Source organism: Podarcis erhardii (assembly GCF_964252035.2).
Source record: "Podarcis erhardii genome assembly, chromosome: 9".
NCBI lineage: Eukaryota > Metazoa > Chordata > Lepidosauria > Squamata > Lacertidae > Podarcis > Podarcis erhardii.
The window spans coordinates 38853952-38877045 of record NC_138512.1 but is presented as its reverse complement, the minus strand read 5'-3'; the positions used below and the strand labels follow the sequence as shown (position 1 = coordinate 38877045).

Here is a 23094-nt window from a genome sequence, read left to right as displayed (position 1 = left end):
AAGGAGAAACGTAGTGAATCAAAATTTCTTCATCCCCAGTTGAACCCAGTGCAATCATTGTGCTATCTGCCTCTTCTCTCCCTGTGCACCTTGCTTCAGATCTGTCCCAGAGGGTTGGAAGAAACCGTAGACCAGATTTTTGTATGAGCAAGTGGAGGAGAGGGACAGGAATTTCTGTTCTGTATGTGGGCATTTTTCCAGCCACAAAATGATTTCATTGGATGTAACTAAAACTGTGCCATTCTCCAGCTACAGCTTGTGCTCCTTAGGGAAGCTTGCTGAGTGTGTGGTTGAATCTCGCCCTATTACCTGTTTCCTGTAGTCTGGAGGTGGGAAGTCTCATGTCCAGCGGCTGAATGTGGCTCTTGTGGTCTCGTCACCTGGCCCTTGTATTCTTCCTAAGCCAGGCATAGGCAAACTCGGCCCTCCAGATGTTCTGTGATTACAACTCCCATGATCCCTAGCTAACAGGACCAGTGGTCAGGGATGATGGGAATTGTAGTCCCCAAACATCTGGAGGGCTGAGTTTGCCTATGCCTGTCCTAAGCCATAACCCCACTCTCCTCTGTGAATGATTTTGCCTGATTGGAATGTGTCCTTTAATGCCTCTTGCTTGCTGTGTGTGTAGAAACCTCTGTTGTGCGTGGCTGGAATGTAGTGTCCTATACATAAAGAAGATTCACCTTCATAACTCAGTTTTGACTCTGGCGCCACCCACCCACTGGCATGTGCCTACCAGGATGTTGCTCAGAAGGGAATATGGCCTTCTACCTGAAGAAGGTTCCTTGCTTCTTCTATGATCCTCTTAAGGTCCTGGGAGGAATAAAACTGGATACAGCAGTGATCAAGATGCCTAGGATAGGATACAAGACCTTGGGTAATTCATGTGGTACAGCAAAATGGGAAGAAGAGTTCACCTGTTCCATAGAGTTGAGTATGAATTTGATAGGCAGATGTTAACCACCTTGTGTTTGGACTACAGAGTGGACTATAAAATTGTAAAAATAATGGCAGTTCAAGTTAAACCCAGTGGTCTGCCTCTTCATTTACATAAAAATGTCCCTTTCATTCTACTGTAAAAATTAAGCTTTAGTCAAAATACTCTTCTAGTACTATTTTTCATTCTATCATACTGTATCTAAAATTAATTTTGAAATGCAATAGCTTTCTGTGAGTTAAGCAAATACCAATCAAGTTGCTTTTCTACTGAAAGGATGAATAATATTTTGTGTTGTACTTTGCCTAAGGTAGTTAGCATATACTTGCTAAAAATTTGACTTTCATACTTGTCATTTAGATTTGTCAAGGAATGCTGACAATACTTAAATTTACATAAACAAGGTCATAGATCTCCTCAACTTGTGTTATAATGCTCACAAATTGGGAAGATGTGCTATGTTACAGCTTTAAATTTAATGGAGTTCTTGATATAACCCCACTTTCACCAAAACGACTTACCGGACTCTTGGCTACTTGTATATTAAATTGTTATGGACTTGCTTATTCATATATTCCAGGATCAACATATGTGGTATAGATTTTCATACTTGATAGATTAAGTTGCTTTGGGTTGCCTTCGGCAAGATAAAATGACTAACAAATTTAAGTAATTAATTATTAATTTAAAAATATGTGTCAGTAGTGTTTGGGTTAACTTGTCACATGGTGGAAGAACGCAGAGATCCTTGGTTTTGTTTCCTTGATGATGGTAGTAATAGAAAAGCATTTGCAAGCTTTTGTGAGTCATTAAGATCAACACAAGACTGGCACAATATTGGGGCATTAAGAGGGAAGGAGGGACACTTGCAAGTACACTCCCTCTTCCCTTCTAATTTTCCAGTCTCAGAGTCTTCAGGGGAAAGAGGGAGCAGGCACCCCCTTACCTTTTTAGTCTCCATCTTGCTCTGATGTTTAAAAGAGGAGGCTTGCAAAGGCTCTTGCAAAGCTCTCCACCCCGGCTCTCTTTTAAGAGTGGAGCAAAAGGGATTTTGACAGACCTGCTGGCACATGTTGATAGGCTTCTGCTCTGTGGAGCCAACAAGGTTATTATCTCAGTAATTTATTGTAGCAACAGTCCTGTAAGATAGATCAGGACAGACTATTTCACAGAACTAGATCACAACTAGGACTCTTTTCATGCATGCATGTTCTACCCTTACAACAACCACTAATTTCTCACCTGCATGAATGGACGATTGCAGATCCAGCACTCCAGAAAAACCTTTCCTATCATTTCACATCATTTCAAGCTCAATTCTTTGCAATGGAGTCAATTCACACTTTCAGTTGCCAATCATCAATTTCAGTTTCTTTTTAGTATGCATTTTCTCCAGCATCCATATTTTGATATGCAATTTCCCCTAATACTTTCCGTATGCTAGTTTCATGAATACACGCGTCCTTATGCATACTTTCCAGAAATATACACATTTTTATAACACTGTTTGGTTGAAGAACTGCACTGCAAAATTCAGAGAAGTGCAAATTTCAAATGATAACTTTGTTTTTGCATAGTGTATTGTTTCTGTAAGTGTAAATGATGTAGATGCACATTAAAACTTACAATTTTTTTCTACATGCCTACAGGTGGTACATACATACATTTGTACTAGCCCTTAGTTGGATTCTTTTATTTGGATTTTCCAGATTGGGAAACAGATGCACGGTGTGTGGAAGTCTCTGATACTTGCCCTATTTTTCATTTATCAAGCATTGCTCTTTCTCTTTGACTTTATAAACCCAGAGCATAGACTTGTATGTCAAATCTCTTGTTTCTTGTTTTAGCTTCCAGCAAAAAACTCCCAAGTGTTTTGCTTGACAAGGAATCCCCAAATCTGCCTTTGATTTTCCTTTATGTTTGATTAGTGGTAATTGTAATGAAACTAATTCTGAGAAAGAATATCTTTCTTTCTTTTTTGATAATTCAAGCAATAAATATATACAACCAAATACAGCCAGGAGAGCATATTTGAGCTGAAGTTGGCTTCAAAACTCATATCGCATAGCTGTCAACTTTTCCCTTTTCTTGTGAGGAATCCTATTCGGAATACGGGAATTTCCCTTTAAAAAAGGGAAACGTTGACAGCTATGTCATATCCCTTACTCCACTGGGTGAAAAATTGTGTGTGCAAATGGGTGCTGAAGATGCATGGTTCCTAGTCTGACATGGCAGCGAGGTGTGTTAGCAAAGCTAAGTCAGAAAGCCAGCTCTTCAGAAGAGAAGTACAAAGCTGAAATTCATACTTCCTCTCACTTCCTCTGATTCCTGAGACAGCTGATCAGTGTTATTGCAATTTGTTTAACTCTTGCTGCTGCGTGTACCATGATTGAAGTGATTGTATTATATCTTATTCTGTGTTCAACTGAACAGTGAATATGATCATCCGTGAAGTATCTGTGGTACATAATATGCTTGGTAATCTATGTTTTTTGGTTTTTAAACAAAAATATAGCACAATGCCTGTCTCTTTTGTTTTACCTGCTAAATTTTTATGGACACAATCTTGCCAAAGCAAACTACTTTGATATCAGACTGAGAGACAACTATGTGCTTAAGTCCTTTCAAATGAAATAAATAGTCTTTAAAAACACTTTCCTTTGGCTGGATTGTTTCCAAATTCACAGTGGTTTAGCAAGTGGTGTTAAAACGATATGCTAAGTAAAGAAAGATGTACGGTACCTTAAAATACATTTGTCTTAATTCTGAACCAAGAAAAGCTGAATTATGTACAAATCATTCAGGTTTGCTTAATTTTCTTTAATTTTATAGAAACTAGCTCACTTTTTAAAAAAATAAAAAATCTCCATGATTGAATCTGGCTTTGTTACACATGGGGAGAGTCAAGGGCTTGGCTATGCAAACCTTTCCCCTTTCCCAAAAGCAAATCTCTGGCTTTCAGAATTCCGGCTGATATTACCCACACATTTTCAATTGTACATTTGTAGTAGTCAGGGCTGGGAGCTTGCCTTAAGAGAGAAACAAAAAATGAAATCTGGAATTATTTGAAAGCTGAATTCTGAACTCAGCTTTTTCCCCAGTGCAAAGAAAATATAGACTGGGAGCTACTGCACACTAGCTTCTGTGCACAGGGTTTATATAGGTGTGTCCTAAAGTGGCCTGGGTTTACAGGAAAAATATTTGCAGCCGTATATTCTAATCACAAATTATTTACCAGCACATGAACATTTTTTGCCAAGTTCTTAAAACATATTTAAAGCTTAGCTTGTTCTTGTCTTTGACAAAGAACTTATTGAAATGAGCAGTTTTCCGTTTTCTGTTCCTTATTACAAAAACAAGTAATAATAATAATTAATAAATAAATAAATAAGAAGAAGATTAAATTAGGTTAGAGTTAAAATTGGAACTTTTGGGGGCAATCAAGGTATAATGCTAGAATTCATGCTCTTATGGAAAGCTAAAGATGGGCATAGAGAAATGTGCAGTTTGGATTTCAGGAAAGCTGATTTTCATACAGCTATCCAGAAATGCCTGAAAGGCTGTATTTGCTGGCAGGCCCTGCTGGGAAATATATTTGCAGATTACAGTATTTGCTTGCCTTTGCCAAGATTCTGTTTACCAAATAACTTTTGTCAATATCATAATGGATGCTTATCTCCTTTAAATGATCATAACCTCATAAAACATGAGAACAAATCCTTCTGGTAGGGAGAGCCTCGTTTGTAAAAACAAATCACCAGTGTCATACATGCAGTAGCTACTTTTATGACAGTCCTGTCAGTTTTACTCAGGTTTTTTTAAATGGCGCACCCTTTGGGACTGGTGGTGCTTAAGAAAAAACTGTTGTTCGTGATTATTTTTCTTTTACTTTGGGGTTTATAAGCAATATCTCTTAACAAGCAATGCAGTCCTGCATCTTATCCACCTTAGATTCCCTTAGCACAGAAGCATTTACTACCCCAATAGAGAGCTCCCTTGAAACTAGTCCTGGATGAATTTGTGTATGCCTTCCTGATCTATTTCACTTCCTTAAACACCAGCACAATTTCTTTCCACTCGAGCGTTAGGGTACCTCAGTCCAATCAGCATACAACTTCTGCCTCATAAGTGAAAATTAATGAAGAAGAAAAAATAGGTGTGATTTGAAGTGACCCGGAAATGGCCTCAAATCTTTCATAACCTTAGCATTATTTCCACTTTCCATTTCTCCTCTGGCCTTCAGGCAACATATCTATTACTAGACATGTGTTTTGTTTCCAATGAGACTCATGTAATCATAGAACTGGAAGGGAACTTGAAGGCTGTTGGATATAAAACACTGATCCACAGGGGCGCCGACTTATAAAAAATATTGGGGGGGCCCATACCGGGGTCCTGCCCCGGGAAGTTTTCTAAGAGCCGCTCCCGGCCCGTTGCTGCTGCTGCCGCCCGCCTCGTGGCCCCCTCGCCAGCTGAGGGAGGGAGAGAGACCGAGAAGGAGAGAGATGCGTGGTGGGCAAGGCAAGTGCCCGCCGCGCCTCGCCTCCCACCGCCCCTCGTGCCAGCCGCCCCCTCCCCTCCCTTCCCCGCGCGCGCGCGCTCGCCCGCCCTCCTCACCCCAGCTCTTGGCCGTTCGCCCCAGGAACTCGCCGCTGTTGGGGTTGTAGATGAACCTCCGCCACTCGGCCATAGACTGGCTGAAGGGCTTCTTCTCCTCCTTGGCCATAGAGAGAGAGAGAGGGGGGGGGCTGGAAAGAGAGAGGGAGCTCGGCGGTTCGCGGGCGGCGGTTTTTCCCCTGCCGAAACAACAGCGGCTCCTCAGAACCGCTAAGTAACTCTCCCTCAGGCGCCCGGCGGGAGAGCAGAAGAGAGGAAAAGGAAAGAGGGGCTGGGCCAGTCGCACGCACTGAGCAAAACTACTTGCGCTGCCTCTTTTACTACCGTAATAATTATTTGTTTTAACTTATTACCGAATGTATTTTAAAAGGTAACTATCGTCAAACAAGGAAAATAAAAAATACCAACATAATTTTGTGATTTTACAAAGCATAATATAACTAACAATTTTCTTAAATTATTGGGGGGGCAGAGCCCCCCCAAACAAATTTTTGAGAGGGCTCGGGCCCCCTCAGGCCCCATGGAGTCGGCGCCTATGCTGATCCATGACTTGAGTCTTGGGACCCTTAAAATAAAATCTGAGCAAAGTTGGAGAAGCAGCAAAGATTGATTACACATTCTTGTAAGGATGGGTGTCCGCAAAGCAGGCACACCCAAATTCAGAAAAACACAGGCATATATCTCCAACTCTGAGCGAAAATTTCCCTCCCCTGTCCCCCATTGGCTGGAGGCACACAGGGCTTACAGCCTATCATGATCGCCTAATTAAAATATTGAACTCTCCACCCCTGTTGACATCTCCTATCCCTCTGAATTCAGGGATCATCACTCTTAATTACTTTTGCCCAAATCAAGAAGCATGTTCCTATGCTCTCACACATTTACCCCAGTGATAAAGCCACATCCCAACCACGCCTTAGGCATGCACAATTCCTACCCTGCCAAAGCGTGCTGAGGTGTCTAGATAAACCACATTCTAGCAGCAAGCCACCCTGTTTTGGGGCGTTCTAATCCCAAGCCAGTAAAGGTAAGCCTCCAAGCAAGCCTATGGTTTTCTAACTGATGCAACCTTCTATTCTGGTGTTGCAACTGTCTGAGGCTTTTTGACCTCTTAGGAAAAAGGGATATTTTCATTCCTTACAAAGGCCATCTAGTTCAACGTCAGTTCAGGATCTGCAGTGAGTATGCCAGTGTAACATCCAGCCTCTTTCCTTGTTAGAGCAAACGCTTTTTGATTCACCTCTTTCCAGAAGGCTAGTACAGTGGTACCTCGGTTTAAGAGGTAAACTATTTGGTTTACGAACTCTGCAAAACCGGAAGTAGTGTCCTGGTTTGCGAACTTTACCTCGGTCTAAGAATGGAAGCTGAACAATGGAATGGCACCGGCAGCGTGAGGCCTCATCAGGGAAAGTGTGACTCAGTTTAAGAATGGTTTTGGTTTAAGAACGGACTTCCAGAATGGATTAAGTTAGTAAATGGAGGTACCACTGTATAGGCATCCTGTCCTTTGTTACAACCATTGGCATGCAGCAGTGTGTTAGATAATTTGAGTAATGTGAAATTTGTCCCCTTCCTCTTTATATGGCAAGAGTTCTTTATATCAAAAACCATTGTATATTTAAGGAGGCTGTTTTTCCTTCTAGAACATGAGAACCTAAGAAGAGCCCTGCTGGATCAGGCCCAAGGCCCTTCTAGCCCAGCATCCTGTTCTCATAGTGGCCAAACAGATGCCTATGGGAAAGAGCACTCTGCCCACTTGTGATTCTCAGCAACTGGCGTTCAGAGGCATGTTGCGTCCCATCAGGGAAGGTAGAACATAGCAGCCATGGCTACTAGCCACTGAAGTCAGAGTAGACTATTGTGGCTACCCTCTAAAAAGTTTCTGTAAAACTGCATCAATTATAATCCACTGTTCTATGTAGTTTCTTGCTTTGAACCTCTAATCTGGCATCAGTAGGCAGTCTTATTGAGTCTCTTTGTGTATATATGTAACATCAGTGGAAAGCTGAATGATTCTAACATGTGCAGTTGTTCAAATGGTCTTAACTACTCTCAGTCCGAGTGAGGAAATGTGCGATATGGAGAACATTCAGTGTTCTGGAGCACGCAGTGAGTGGTGGTAAACAAAATGTATTAAATTCAACTAGAAACTTGCTAACTCCAGTGAGCAAAAATGTAAAATAAACTGTTAGAATAAAGGAAATAGATATTTAGACACAATAGGGTATAAAATTCAAGATTACATGGCAAATGGTTAAAATAAACACCAAGTAATAAATTAATAAAGAATACATGCACTATGCCTTCAACTCATATTAGTGTACAGTGATATACTTTCATTTTTAATTTCAAAGACAGGTTTTATTTTTAGATGGCCTCCTCTCTTAATTGGCACTGCCATTAAATCACAATAATATCTTGTTCATCAAGTTGTCTTAATTAGGAAGATTTTGCCGATTTAAATTGCGAGTAAACTTTTATTGTGTTGGAGTTGATTAGCTGATAACTCAATAATGTCTGTTATTTTTACCACAGTTGATGTGGTTTTGTATATTGTTCATGAATATGCATCGTGGTAATTATGCTCATTACTGCAGTGAATGTTAGAAATCAGACTGACATCACTGAATATTAGCATTTATTTTTATCTCTCTGGGGCGTGATTCTGAAAACTCACCAGCTTTAATAGCACTATTTAGTACTAATATAGCTACAGATCATTCTTCAGTTATCTGGTGTCCTCCAGATGTTTTGTTCGGCAACTTTCACCAGCTCCAGCCAGCATGACCATGAAGTCCAATCTGGAGGGCACCAGATTGGCAAAAGCTATTATAGACTGCACAATAAGCTATGCTACTATCCCACTCTCACAGAGATATATCAGTGGCTAGATATTTCTAAATATCTCACTATTTATGTTATTACCAACATTGGCTTATTTTCTCAACAGAGAGGCCTTAGGAATACATGAAACCAGTGATCTGACTCAGACTAAGGCAGCTTCAGCATCTCTCTAGAGTTTCAGACAGAGGTCTTTCTACCTGGAGGTGCTAGGAATCAAACCTGGAACCTTCTGCAGACCAATTAAGCTTATTAGGATTCTAGGCACAATTGCCATTACTAACCATAATAATACTCATTAGAATCATATTGAGCAGTGGCAGGTGATAATCTGGCAAATGAAATACAACACAGAAGCACAGGACTTGCCATTTCTATGGTGTCCTTTGAAAACAATTCTGTACAAGGCTAGTATGCAAAACAATAGGTTAGGCATGGCAATTGTGCTCTTATTTGCACTGAATATTTTCTTTTGGTGATAGAAATGTGTTGTTTAGCATATGGCAGTGGTGGGCAACCTTTTAGGCAAGGGGGAGAGGAGCAAAAGAAGTGACTTTTGATAGGACTGCTATACAGCTAAAATGTCCGGGGAGACCCAGGCATATGGCAGCCCATATTGGGCCATATCCACAACTTTTGTGTCTGGATTTTCACTTTTTGAAATATGGCAGCTCTACTTTTGACCACCTTGGCAATGCTGTGTGAAGGGGGAGGGCCTTGTGTCAGGGTATGTGGAGCAACATATCAAACTGAAACAGGACAGTCAAGAGGACAGTGTAGGTGACTGCATGCAGCCTCAGAGCACTGGCGAAGAAAGGGGGTGCAGGGGTGCTTACTGCCCCGGGTGTAATCCCTGGGGGGGTGACATCGCCGCGCCACACACACACACCTCCGGACACTCGCTGATGCCGGAGCAACCCTGGGACACTTGCCACGGCCAGCACCCCCCCCCCCCGGATGCTCAACGTGGGTGTCTAGCCCTGCCCCGGCGGTTGGCTAGCCCCATGGGCATCACTCTGGGTGCCAGAGCACCTGTCTCTGCCTCAGAGGGGTTAAATTTTGCTGTGAAGGAGAGAGAAGGAAAATAAGTTGGCTAATTGGAGAGAATCAAAGAGCCTGGGGGCCCCTGAGTTGCTTGTTGCGAGAGTGAAGGAGGGTTGTCATATGTCTGGAATTTTCCGGACATACACGATTTCGCAAAATATGCAAAATATTTCACTTTTTGAAATATGACAACCCTATAATGTGCATAGAGTAGATAATTCCCCCTAGTTTTCATTTATTGGGTTTTTACTCTTCCCGTATAGGATTCGTCAGGTTCTAGAAGGCTCTTCTGTGGCTCACTTTTCACTGCAGACAGTTGCTAGCTTTGGAAAACACTGCACATTGGTCTTTAATCCACATTCTGTGAGGCCGTTGCCAATAGAGGATTTAGCCTGACAGCTGTGTTTTCTTCCTGTTTTATTTTTCCGAAATACTTCCCCCGCCTCCATGCACTGTTGTTTGCAGCTTGCTTTTGATGTCCCTTTGTAACATTTCTAACTTGGCTTTTTTAGCAAATGAAGAACCATTCTCAAAATCACTAATTAGGTATTCAGTTGTTGGGTCTCATTTCCTGGCTGCTTTCTCTTTGTCTCCATTTTGAGTACAACTTGCAGCTTTTTATCCTTGGCCTTTCCTAACAAAGATGTGATTATTGGTCAATATTCCTTAGCGTGTTGATCACTTGATTCTCTAAAGGAAGCATTGTTGCATTGGGCTGAAATGTGTTCTCAAAACTTTATATATTAACTTCCTGTGATGTACTTAAGATGGATTCAAATTCAACCAGAAATTTGCATTTGAATATTGATAATAAGACTTCTTTACAGTATTATCGATATTCATAGAAATGTGAGCTTTGAAGGGTGGGTGTATTTTGATTTGTGTATTGTTTAAGAAAGTGTGATTTGGATTGGTTCTCCTTTAAATAAGAATGGATTCCAGTTTTGTCCCCCTCCCTGTCTCCTGTGTTAGTAGCAAATGGCATCCAGCCTGTTATTTGAAACCAACACTTATTTCTTTGTGAAGGTATGCACTCACTGTTATTTATACTAGCAGTGAGATCTATTACCTGAACTAGTTTCAAGAGAACCTATACAGTGGTACCTTGGTTAGTTTATGAACAACTTAATTTATGAACAACTTGGATTAAGAACGCTGCAAACCCGAAAGTAGGTGTTTAGGTTTGTGAACTTTGCCTTGGTAGTAGAACATGTTTCTGCTTCCTGTTGAGTGTGCTCCAGTTGTAAATTGAGTCCCCCACTGCTATGGAAAAGCACGCCTTGGTTTAAGAATGCTTTGGTTTAAGAACGGACTTCCGGAATGGATTAAGTTCATAAACCAAGGTACCACTGTACAACAGTTTGTTCCCTTCAGTTTCTATATAATATTAGTAAGAACGCATCAATAAGAGGTCATTGCCTCACAGTGATCTCTCAGTTGTTTATTCTATAAGTGAATATGAAGAATCACACATGATAATGAAATTTGTCCATTTACAAAAGGTTTTTACCAAACGTGAGAGAGACCAATAACTGATACAATAAAGGGATATTTCTCTGACTATTCATCTCACTAGTAACAATAAAATAGATAGCTGTATGGTAAGTGACAGCCTCAATTGATACACAACTCTGATGGCTATCTGTAGGGTATAGTGATTTATGTTGCTGACAATTACTTAGGCAAAACACTCACACAAATCAAGAAATGCTGAGAGAAATTGGTAAGTATTAATAATATGCTTCATAATGTGCTAAATAGAGCTAGTGGTGCCAATCAATGGAATGTCATCAAGTAACGAAGCAAATAGAGGGGAAGAAAGAGAGGAAAGCAAAGAGCTGTAATTTGTTGCTAAGCAACACTTGGCCAATTTTTCTCTTGTTTCTTGTGGGTTATCTAGAACCAATTAAGGAGACCACCAGCTCAGGGCTGGCCCTGCCATTAGGTAAAGTGAGAGGGTTGCCGCAGACAGCTGATATGGGGTGTCGTGAAAGGGTAGCAAATGATTAGTTATGCAATTATTTTTATTGTTGTTTTCTTGTTTCTTTTACTGCTGGGGGAGGGAGAAGTGCTTTGGGGGGTTATTATATTTTTGCTTCAAATTCCAAAATAACTTAACTGGCCTTGGGTGTTATGTACCTTGACCTGGAAGCAGGAAGACCATGCTGTTCCGCCCCAGGTAGCAAAATGTCTTGGCAAGGCCCTGCCTGAGGCTCTGGTTGTCACAGTTTCACTGGGAAAACCATGATTTACAAAGCCCTGCGGCAGGGAAAACTCAACACTTGATCAGTCCCAGTTTTAAAGCAGCAGCACAGCATGTGCCTAGGCTGGCAGAAGCTGAAGGCTCAGGGTATACTTTGCTTAGAAAAGTCACATATAAAACCTCTACAATCTTCATATATAGAAACTAATCCTTGTGATGGTTGTCTAGTTCTTTTGTGAGGAAAATGCAGATGGCAAGAAGCTTTATTATTTGTACCACAAAAGTGTCATTTATCTCTATCCAGAACATGCTGCTTTCAATCTAGATTGATTCTAGATCGTGCTATCCACATGGGTGCGTGGTAAGAGTTTATTTCTAAACCACTGGTTCTTGCCCAGGTGAGGGAGCAAACCTTTAAATAAAAATACAACTAAGAGAAAATCAAAGCAAAGTACCCAGCAGAGACCCGGCTTATTTAGAAAATCTATTGCACAACAGAACAGTCTTGCTAATCAGTTGTTCGGTGAACCACTGCCCTCTCAAAAAAATGATTAATGGGAACCGTAACTTGTTAAGGATGCTAGAAATTGTAGCTCAGTGGTAAGCCAGTTTGGTGGGAAAATGTATGGGGTGTGCGCCATTTAAGTGCATAGGACATGCTTTCAGTTAGGTACTCAGTGTTGGTTCTTCACATGCCATCGCAGTTTGGTGTGGCCAACCAACAGAGCAAAACAGAGACATGGGATCCCTGCATTCTCTAGGGGGCTCCGCTGAGTTTGATTAGACAAACAGTGTCTCTACCTGAGAGATGAAAAGTCGTCAGGGCATGTGGTGGCAGCAAGATTTTAAACCAGAAGTATTTTTTAACTATTGTGTCCACTTTTTTTTCATTTAGTAAATAAAACTATGGACTGTTTAGCACCTTGAAAACAAGCTGCATTTGCAGAGTCATTGAAGAGAATGACCCAAAAAGATGGGATGGTTCATCCAGGCTTTAACGATCAGCATTGTTTTAGGCTTTTATTGTCTGAGATGGTAATAAAAATGAAACAATCAGCACTCTATTTACACTCAGGAGATTATTCTTCTTGCTCCATGACCTGAGGTGCCATGGAGAAGGACCTTCTTCTGCTGAGTCCTATAATGCTGATATTAAATGTTTAATGAAACAGAGCATTAGAACACAAAGTGCAGTGCTTAGACTGCTCCTCTTGTGTTTTTATGTCCTTTGCATTAGTGTGAACCAGTATTTCTCCATAAATGCATAGAAATAATAGTTGTAGTTGCTGAAAGGTTTTATAGCACAACATCAGCTAGTCCACAAGAGGCAACGCAAAGCTAAAAAGAGAACATGTAAATAAGACCTAACAGAGTCATGTGGGATCAAAGAAAGTAGGAAGAAAATGTTTGCTATGGATCAGCCATGTGTTCTCTAGGTAACATTTTTGGTTCAAATGCAGCGATTTCAAGAAGGGAAGTCAGAAAGTCTTGTAAAATCCTAAATTCAACTTTTGTGAATGTTTGTTCACAGTCATTTCCTTCCTTCTGCTTGAGTGGACACTTAAAAACCTCTGTTCCATTCTTTCTTAAGTGATCCTAGCCAATTAAGAATCATATCCTGGATGTAATGATAGTATGGAAACTCTGGAGTCAATCAGATTTGACACTTTCCTGAGCGTCACTGAGGGTGAATGGCTAATTTGGACTCAGGTGGTCTTTATAGGAAATATGACTAAATAGCAGGGAGGAGGGTGGATGCACCTTGGGATCAGACTACATGCTACCTTACACAGAACTCAGTTTCTCCCCCCCCCAATCCCATTCTGTGGCAGATCAGGGAGGAAGGCATTAGTCACCCATCAAACCATTTCACAAGCCTCTTCTAAAGATAGTTTAAAATGAATAGGTAAAGGTAAAGGGACCCCTGACCATTAGGTCCAGTCGTGGCCTACTCTGGGGTTGCGGCGCTCATCTTGCTTTATTGGCCAAGGGAGCCAGCGTACAGTTTCTGGGTCATGTGGCCAGCGTGACTAAGCCACTTCTGGGGAGCCGGAGCGGTACCTATTGATCTACTTGCACTTCGTGTTTGAACTGCTAGGTTGGCGGGAGCAGGGACTGAACAACGGGAGCTCACCCCGTCGCAGGGATTTAAACCGCCGACCTTCTGATCAGCAAGTCCTAGGCTCTGTGGTTTAACCCACAGCGCCGCCCACAGCGCTTTAAAATGAATAGCACACATTTAAATTAGAAGTGTGCTACAATGTGGGCAAAATATGTCAAATGTTTTTCCAGGTAGATGATCATCATTATCATCAAACAAACTAACAAATAAACTTCACTATTGAAGGCAAATTAGATTATGTAGGGTAAGTAGAGTAAGGAATGTTATCTGAAATTTTAGTTTTTCTAATGTCTTTGATGAAGTTGCAAGCTTCACAAATGCATGCCTTTCAGTTTCATGTCTGCTTAGACAACAGTTATCTTTGGTTACCTGGAGCTGAACTTCTTGATCTTGCCTAAGCATCATTGCCACCCTTATTGATGTACATATCATACAGATACATATCATACAGATGCCATATACGTGTGGCATTAATCAGGATGACACTGAAGAAAACATGGCAGTATTTGGGGATATAAAGAGGAAACATCTTACAGGGATTTGTTTGAATAGCTTCAGTTTCTTGGCAAAATTGTTGATCAGTCTCAGTCAATCCCTTCTCACCTGCCCTTACATTCTGAATTTGGTTGGTCTGGTATATCTGGCTTGCTGTTCATCTCATTTTGTAATGTTAATAAATGCAACCATTCTCCCAATGTTTCGTCTTAAAAGTCTTCTTTGTAGGTGTGGGGGCAATTGCACATTTTTCTATTTTAAAAAATGCAGATCAGTTGCACATTCTAAAATGTTTTCTTTTTGCTTGTTTCTCCCAGTTTGCTCCCAGTTTTCAAGAGGAGTCTTTGCTATTTTTGGATTTTATGACAAGAAGTCTGTAAATACCATCACATCATTTTGTGGAACACTTCATGTCTCCTTCATAACACCCAGCTTCCCAACAGATGGAACGCACCCATTTGTCATCCAGATGAGGCCAGACCTCAAGGGAGCACTTCTGAGCTTGATTGAATATTACCAGTGGACCAAGTTTGCATATCTCTATGACAGTGACAGAGGTAAGGTGTTCTTCATAACTTACGGAAATTAATTTTGAACCACAAACCTAACTGAAATGATGTAGGAGCCCGAGAGTGCCAAGTATAACAGAACAGAACAGTTTTGTAAGTTCTGGCCTTGGGTGCTTAAGGAGAAAAGGTGACTGCTGTAATATGGTAAGTAGCAGACTGAACTGCCTTCTGGATCTAAGACATTGCTTATGCGTCTTTTTTCTTTCTTCCTGGAAAAATAAATAAATCAATGGGTGCATCTCTACAAGTCATTTCAAAAGGACTCCTGCAGAGGAAAATATTGTGTTAGAACCAGTCCTGTGAGAGTAATAGAAGACTTTCACTTAAAAGTAATGGTTTTCACAGTATGAATTTCCCTAGGGAAACTGGGTCAGTTGTCATGTAGGCTCCCGGTGCATATCATCCGCCGATCTATACCAAGATGGAAAATATTACTAGCTGGAACCTTATTGAATTTTATTTGTAGTTATCCCTGTGGAAAGCTGTGACAGTGTTTTCTTAAATGAAGAAAGTTCACTGCAACTCCCTCACTCTAAGAGCATTTTTAATGGGAGAAAAATGTTTTTAAAAGATGGCTGGGGGGTGGGTCTGGGGGGGAACCTAGGCAAAAACGGGGGGGAAGTGTGCAATATTCTGCTGTTAAAGTTTCTCCTTCCCCTTTCCCGCTGTGTTGCAGTTAGAGGTGTCAGTTAGGGACACTTGCAAAGTCAGATACCCCTGTTCAATGTTTGTAGGCAGTATCAAGGTGAAAAGCCTTGCCCAGCTCAAGTGGACCTCTTACTGCCGTTCTCCTTGTGTAGGTACCTTTCACAGGTTATGACTTATCCATCCAACCATTCCCTCGCCTGTTCTGTTGCCCCAAGCCAACCACTGCACCTGCATCTCTAGAACATGGTGCTTGACTGGGGGTAGAGACCATGTTTATCCTGTGCTTTACACAGGAAAAGACCAAGTTGTGCCCTGTGAGGAAGGCAGGCATTGTTTGCCAAAGAATGGGAGTGTCACATACAGATCCAGTTTGGATATGTATTTTCATCTTGCTATGCTGTGGCTTAAGATTAAGAATCTGCATTTCAATTTACCTGGGGATTGCAGATTTATTCATGTTAGGGTTTAATACTACTAGTGTTTTATTAGTATTAGGGTTTTAGGGAAAAGCTAACTAGACTGGTGTACCAGGAATGGTTGGAAGCATTGGGGGCTGGAGAGAGAGTGTGGATCTGATGATTGTTCCTGACTTGCTGAAGCTATGGTCATTTGAGTTTAGACTCTGAAAAGAGTACTTATGTATAAAAGCATTTCTGATTTCCTTCAAGCAGCAGCCTGCTCTGCTTGTCCTGATCCCTTGTGTAAGGTGCTCAGTAAGGAGCTGTCCCTGAAAGGGAGCGTTGTCCTCCAATATGCATACATATGCATACATAGAGGTACTATCTACTTCAGCATGAGAAGTGAGACCAGGGAGGCGGGGAATAATTATGGCTGATTAGGACAGTGCTCTCAAAGCTACTAACATGAGTTTGACCAAACTGCGGGAGGCTGTGGAAGACAGGAGTGTCTGGTGTGCTCTGGTCTGGGGTCTGGTCTGGGGTCACTAAGAGTCGGACATAACTAAACGACTAAACAACAACAATGTAAAGGGAATGGGATGTATTGCAACTGGTATGGTGTCCTAAAATGTAGCCTGTCTTAAACAGCACTAAGTAGGTGAGTGGGTTATTTATTTCTTTTATACTATTCAGATCTATTTTTAAAGATTTGAATCAAAGTTAATTAACTAGCAAATTTAAATTAGCATATATTTAGAGAAAATACCATGAGCATTATCAGTTCATCCTCTTGGGGAAACTTTTGACTTTCTCATACAAAAGTGTTCGGGATCTTTTAGTGTTTACGAAAGCCTTCTAACCATAGATTGCACAGGCCACTAATGATTCTGCAGAAATGAAGCCATTCTCCTTACAAGACCATTTAAGAGGAATTGTTTTTGACAATATTGTGACATTAAACCACTGCAGAAGCAGCAGTGAGTTATGGCTTGGATTCGTTCTGTTGCCCACTTATAATTTTTCTGTTGTGGAAACTGAGGCATAGGGAAGTGAAAGTTCTTATCCTGCAAAGTTCTTATCTTGATAGGCTTGCTTGCAACACTGCAAAGTGACATTTAACTAGTCTCTATTGTCTGCGTTCTTCCTGTAAATATCCCTGAAAGCCATTTTACAAGCATCGTCTTTATTTAGGGCTGAATGGAACATTATGCACAAGTGCAAGCTGGGTCTAATTCAAATTGTCTTTTCCCACACTAAAAATCTTCCAAAAAAGTGATGGTGAAGAAAGGTCTGTGTGTGTGTGTGTGTGTGTGTGTGTGTGTGTGTGTGTGTGAGAGAGAGAGAGAGAGAGAGAGAGAGAGAGAGAGAGAGAAAGCGCACTGGTTTTTTTGCAAGATTTTTAGTCTGCTCCCTCCCCAACACAGCTGCTTTCCCCTATTAGAGACACACATCTGGAAGGCTATAGTTGAGGGAAACTGCTTAGAGGAGTTTGGGAATGGAAAAGTGTCAAGTGGGGCATACATGCACACTCTTCAGCTTCATGTCACCTCCTTCGAAGTTGGTGTTCTGGTTTGGGTTTTTTTGTTTTTTTTTGTAAAGGGGCCCATGGGTTGAATTGCATCAGTTTGCTTGTAATGTTTAGTTCCACTCATATAGCCCCTTTTTGCATTCACACACACAAGCAGCCGCCTTGTGGGAGGAAGGAAGTTTATGCCCCTGTTTATTTTGCAAGCTCACCTTTGGGAACTACAATTCCCAAAATGCTTCATTGCCTCATTACAGAGCTTTGCCAAGCCGTAAGACACTTTTAAAGGGCCCTTGACACACATTTTTGCCTGCTGTCACACTAAAAAGGCTTGTACAAGTGCCAGAAACTCATGTCTCTTGTTTTCAGTCTCCTAGAAGAAAATAAATCTCATTAACTGGGACAAACCAGAAATGCTGGACTTACCTGTTAAAGGCGTTAGAACTGAAGAGACACAAATATTTTAAGAATCAGGCAGCTGAAAATTTTTAATTGGCAATAATTACTTTTAAGGGACCTGTCTAATAGGAGACAAAGGAAAAGAAAGGAAGATAAACCTCTGCAAAATAAACACAGAAGGTGCAACAGGGTGCAAGCAGAGATAATTTTTGAAATTTGGGGGATGAACCAAGGGTTCTTGACAAATGAATTTCACTGATTCAGGTGCTTGGTAAAGCCTGGCTTTGTAAAAACAAAGAGTTTGTCTAAATATTATTTTTGTACTGCTGGAATTTGTTAACTAGGTTGGCATTGTTAACTCATTAATGTAAGTGTAAATATTTTGTCTTTTTTAAGGGATTGTATTTGTTTTACTTTGTTTTTATTACTCTTTTTGAAATACCTTGAGTCTCTGGAAAAATAAGTGGGATAGAATTTTTGTTAAAGGTTTATTTTAGTCAGATTCCAGATGTATTCCTTACTCAAAATAGTGTTTTAAGGAGAGAAGCTATTTGGCATGTAAGATAGCACCTTGAACACATCCCTATAATGTTTCAGTGTACTTACTTAAACCTTTATTTGTGGTCCATGTTTGGATGTTTACAGACATTTCAAAACCTTGAGACCTGGAAACCTTTCACAACATGAAAGCTCAAATTCTCAGACTTTGGTCCCATTTTTGCAAATTTTGCCCATTTTTAGGTCCATAACTGCCTGCTAAACTGTCAGTCATGTTTTTGTACTGAACATTAACATTTCTATGGATTCCTTCCTGTCCATTTTCTCTTATCTTTAGCAGCTAGTAGTCAGGACCTCTGATGGAAAAGTAGGATTTTAGAGATTCCATGATACAATTGATTCCTTTGGTTATTTATTTATTTATGGAAATAAAACATCACTCTGACATTTCACATAATTTCCTCATCCCCTTTGACAGATTACTGTCCTCACCAGGCAGTCTCATTATGGGCACTTGAAGTTCAGGAGTGTTTTCCCTTGTTCCAAATTAGGAGCTCAACATTTAACATATTAGAAAGGAGGCTCATTATATTAGATTCCCTGTTCCACTCAATCCACCACTTTGGATAGTATAGTGTCAACATGGACATGTGCAGTAGTAGCAGGAATCATATACAGTACAAGGATTTTAAAAAAACCTTAGGGGGTCCTCTCCACACTCCAGAAGTAATAACTTGTTCGATTACATTGGCCCTTTTGACATTTTCTATAGCGTTTAACAAGCGGAACAATTTGCTAGCGTCTTCAAAGGTTACTTTGCAATACTTCTGCTCTCTAAAACTGTAGCTGCACTGCAGGATAGCCTGGGTTTTTGTTTTTTCAGCATTTTGATCCATGGCCTTTTCTTTTTCTATGTATTGTAGGTAATCAGGAATTGTGTAACACAGAACACACAAGAAAAGGTTTAAAAGGAGCAAGGGGAAGATTAGGGTGGGGTTGAGCAGTCACTCAACTCTGCCTTCATATAGAAACTGATGGCAAAAGCATACCCTCCAACATTTCTTCGATGAAAATGGGGATGTCCCATTCCATAATGATAATTTATACCCCACACATCTTACTGGGTTGCCCCAGCCTCTCTGGGCAGCTTCCAACATATATTAAAAAGACAATAAAACAGTAAACATTTAAAATATTTAAAAAAGCTTCCATATGCAGGATCAGTGGCGTAGCGTGGGGGGTGCAGGGGGGGCCGGCCGCACCGGGCGCAACATCTGGGGGGGTGCGCTCGCCGCCTCAGGAGTCGCCGAAGAGCCTTGGGCGCAGGCTGTAGCAGAGCCCCATGTCTCGCAGAACCAACGAGCTGTGCGCGCGTCCGGGCTGAAGGCGTCCGGCAGGCAGCGGCTCTCAGCGCTCGCCGCGGTCCCCACCGTCAGGGCCATGGAGGGCGTGCCAGGCAGCCCCTCCTCACAGCCCCGCCGCCGCCACTGCTGCTGCAGCTGCTGGGCCATGTTGCATTTTCCTCGCCTCTCCGCCCTCCTCCTCCTCCAGGTAAGCGGTGTCGTTTGGGCGGCAGCGCCAGTGGCAACTCGCCTCAGATCACCTGACACGGACCCGCCGCCACCGCCGTGGCTACCTTACCATAAATACCCCAGCCCAGGCAGCAGCAAGAAGAAGCTGGCAGCGGCGGCAGGTTAGGGGTTAGGGGGCGCAAATTACTTGCCTTGCCCCGGGTGCTGACAACCCACGCTACGCCACTGTGCAGGATTGCCTTCAGACAGCTTGGGGGGTCAGATAACTTCATACCCCAGTGAAAATAGGGACATCCCACACACCCTCCAACATTTATCCAATGAAAATAGGGATGTCCTAAGGAAAAGCAGGACCTTCCAGAATCAAATCAGAAACTGGGACGGCTTCTCTAAATCAGGGATGTCCCTGGAAAATAGGGACACTTGGAGGGTCTGCAAAAGCAAGAGGCTAGAGTGTTGGACTAGGGTCTGGGATCTGAACTGGTAATGATGGACTAGAAACAAAACCTTGGGGTCATAGTAGCTCAAGGCAGAGGTTGACCCAGTGTGCAGCAGCTGGAACAAAAGGCAAATTTAATGATAAGGATCATTAGGAATTGAAAATAAAAGTGTCGATATCATAAAACTGTTATAAAAATCTATGTTGCGGCCACCCTTGGAATATTGTGTACGGCTCTAGTTGCATCACCTTGAAAAGGATATTGTAGAGCTGGAAAAGTTTCCAAGTAAGAAAACCTGAATGAGGAAATGTTGCAGCATTTGGGACTTTTTAGTTAGAGGAAGACGAGAAGTTCATAAAATGGTGCATGGCATAGAGAAGGCGAAGAGAGAAAAGCTCATAGCTCATGGACATCCAATGAAGGTGAATGCTGGAAGATCCAGTAAAGAGAAAAGACAGGACTTCCATAGTTAAATAGTGAAACTCACTTCCACCAGAGGCAATGATGCCCAGCAACCTAGATGGCTTGAAAAGAGGATTAGACAATTTCACAAAGGAGACGGCTATCAATGGCTACTAGCCATGCTGGCTGTGCTCTGCTTCCACAGCTGGAGGCAGCAATGCTTCTCAGTGCCAGTTGCTGGAAACCACAGGAGGGAAGAGTGCCCTTGTGCTCCAATAATGCTTGCAGATTTCCCACAGACATCTGATTGGCCACTGTGAGAACAGGATGCTGGACTTGATGGGCCATTGGCTTGATCCAGCAGGCTCTTCTGATGCTCTCATGGTCCCATAAACAAATACAATTTATTGCCCCATATCCATATCTTGGTGATGCGTGAGAGAGAAGGAACAAAAGAAAGAGACAGAGCTTTAGTTTAGTGCTGCCTTTCCACACTGAATTGGGCACAAAGTGGCTTACAACAAACACTTTCGGGGGGGGGGTTTAGTTGGGGGGGAAGAGAGAGAAAATGGTTAAAATGGGATAAAAATCAAAAATTCAACAAGGTTCACATAAAATCAATCAATCAAAAAAATTAAATGCAGTTCAGAAGGGGTGGGATCTTCTAACCCATTTTCAGTTGGCACCCCCCGCCCAGAGAAAGTGCTGGGAGCAGCAATGATGGTGAGTCCTCTTCTCCAGCCTACTAGACGTTCCAGAAGCTATTACTAGTCTTACAGAACTTAAAGAGAAGGCTTTAAATGTGTTGTCTCTCAAGCCCAAAAGCCAAAAAACAACTCAGTAGCATTTAGTTATTGATTCAGCGGGTGTAGCTGTATTATTTTTTCTCCTGACAGGCCCTTTTTCAAGAGACGATGCCCCACGGTAGCATAGAAACTCTTCTTCCTAGAAATGATAAAATCTCTTCCAAAATGAACCTGTACTGCAAACAAATGGATGTTGTTATAGGAGCTCACATCTTCACTGCACAGAAATTCCTAGGGATCCAAGAAAGTTGTGGCTATTGTTACACTGGTTTATTTTTTTAAAAAAAAATGGGGATTCTGGGTTGCTGAGCTAGTTGTTGAGCTATCCTGGAAATAAATTAACCTAAGAGCCATGCATCTGGGGTTGAGTCTTTATTGTATTTTTCTATCTTACCAGGTTTGTCGACACTACAAGCTGTACTGGACACTGCAGCTGAAAAGAAATGGCAAGTGACTGCTATAAATGTGGGCAACATTAATAATGACAGAAAAGATGAAACATACCGCTCATTGTTTCGGGATCTGGAGGTAAAAAGAGAAAGGCGAGTCATTCTCGACTGTGAACGGGATAAAGTCAACGACATTGTAGACCAGGTTTGCTTCCCTCTATTTTTTAATGCCTAACAGTGTAAGCGTATATGAAATGCTCCCATCATGATTTATCATCACAATTTATTTGTGTTGGGTCCAGCGTTGGTAATAAAATTGCATTTTTTTTTTTGCATACTTCGGCAATGACAAGAACATTCTGATAACGCTGATGCATGGAGCAGAAAATCCAGTTCATCAGATTTTTTAGAAATCAAATTTCTATTGTGGTTAATAAATGCTCTCGGTGTTTAATGCACAGTTCTCATTTTCACAGTAACTTGGATCCAAAGGGTCCATGTATGAGCACATGGTGCTTTCGCTTACACCTGGATTAGAGGAAATTGCTGATTCCCACCCTTGGCTTTAGATCCTTGGCTGTTCTGCCAGGGGCAGAGAGCAGGAAGGGCTTAGCTGGCCTGGACTCCGCTGGTTATAAACTGGCCCCACTGCCATCACCTGCTGGCATTGAGCCCAGTCTGGGTCCAATTATCACACCAGATCCAGGCTGGTGTGAAGGAGGGTTTTAGCTGCTCTGTGCTGTGAGTGATGGGGCTGTAGATGCAGCAGTGGCTGCCCCACTCTTTCACTTCCCACTTCTACCTGGCTGGGATTAGAATTGCTCTGTTACTCACCTGGAGCTGAGCAGATTGAAATGCTTTTGAGCTGGAGTGGAAAGTGAATCTGTGGGCTGAAGGCTTTAGGTAGAATGCCTTGCTTCCATCATTTCTCAAAGCAAGACCTTTTCATTTTGGCACTTCATCAAATGAAGTCCTCTATAAGACGCCTATTATGTACTTCTGACCATCAGAGAAGATTAAAAGGATGATACCTGAAATGAAACGTGGAGGCCTTGGTTTGATCAATGGTAAATTAAAAGATACTCGGTCTGATCTATACTGCCTAGTTAACTTGAAGTACTTGGAGTGTAGCCTGTTTAGCTCCGTTGACATTTATAGGACTAAATCAGGGGGAGGGGAACAGACCCCAAGTTCTTTAGCTGATTGCAGAACAGGTTGTACTTCTTCCA

The 23094-nt window shown here is 41.7% G+C and overlaps 1 protein-coding gene across 6 annotated transcripts in view; it reads left to right on the top strand.

The window, feature by feature from the left end:
- The window catches only part of GRIA2 (glutamate ionotropic receptor AMPA type subunit 2), a 74571-nt gene that overhangs the window by 22836 nt on the left and 28641 nt on the right, over nucleotides 1–23094 (top strand). For all 6 annotated transcript variants that reach the window (XR_014159878.1, XM_081875271.1, XM_081875270.1 and 3 more), the window contains exons 3-4: nucleotides 14577–14816; nucleotides 21874–22070. Coding sequence is in view for 5 of the 6 variants with exons in the window: in XM_081875271.1 (XP_081731397.1) it covers nucleotides 14577–14816; nucleotides 21874–22070 (437 nt within the window). In the remaining variant the exon portion in view is untranslated. The remainder of the gene's footprint in view (nucleotides 1–14576; nucleotides 14817–21873; nucleotides 22071–23094) is intronic.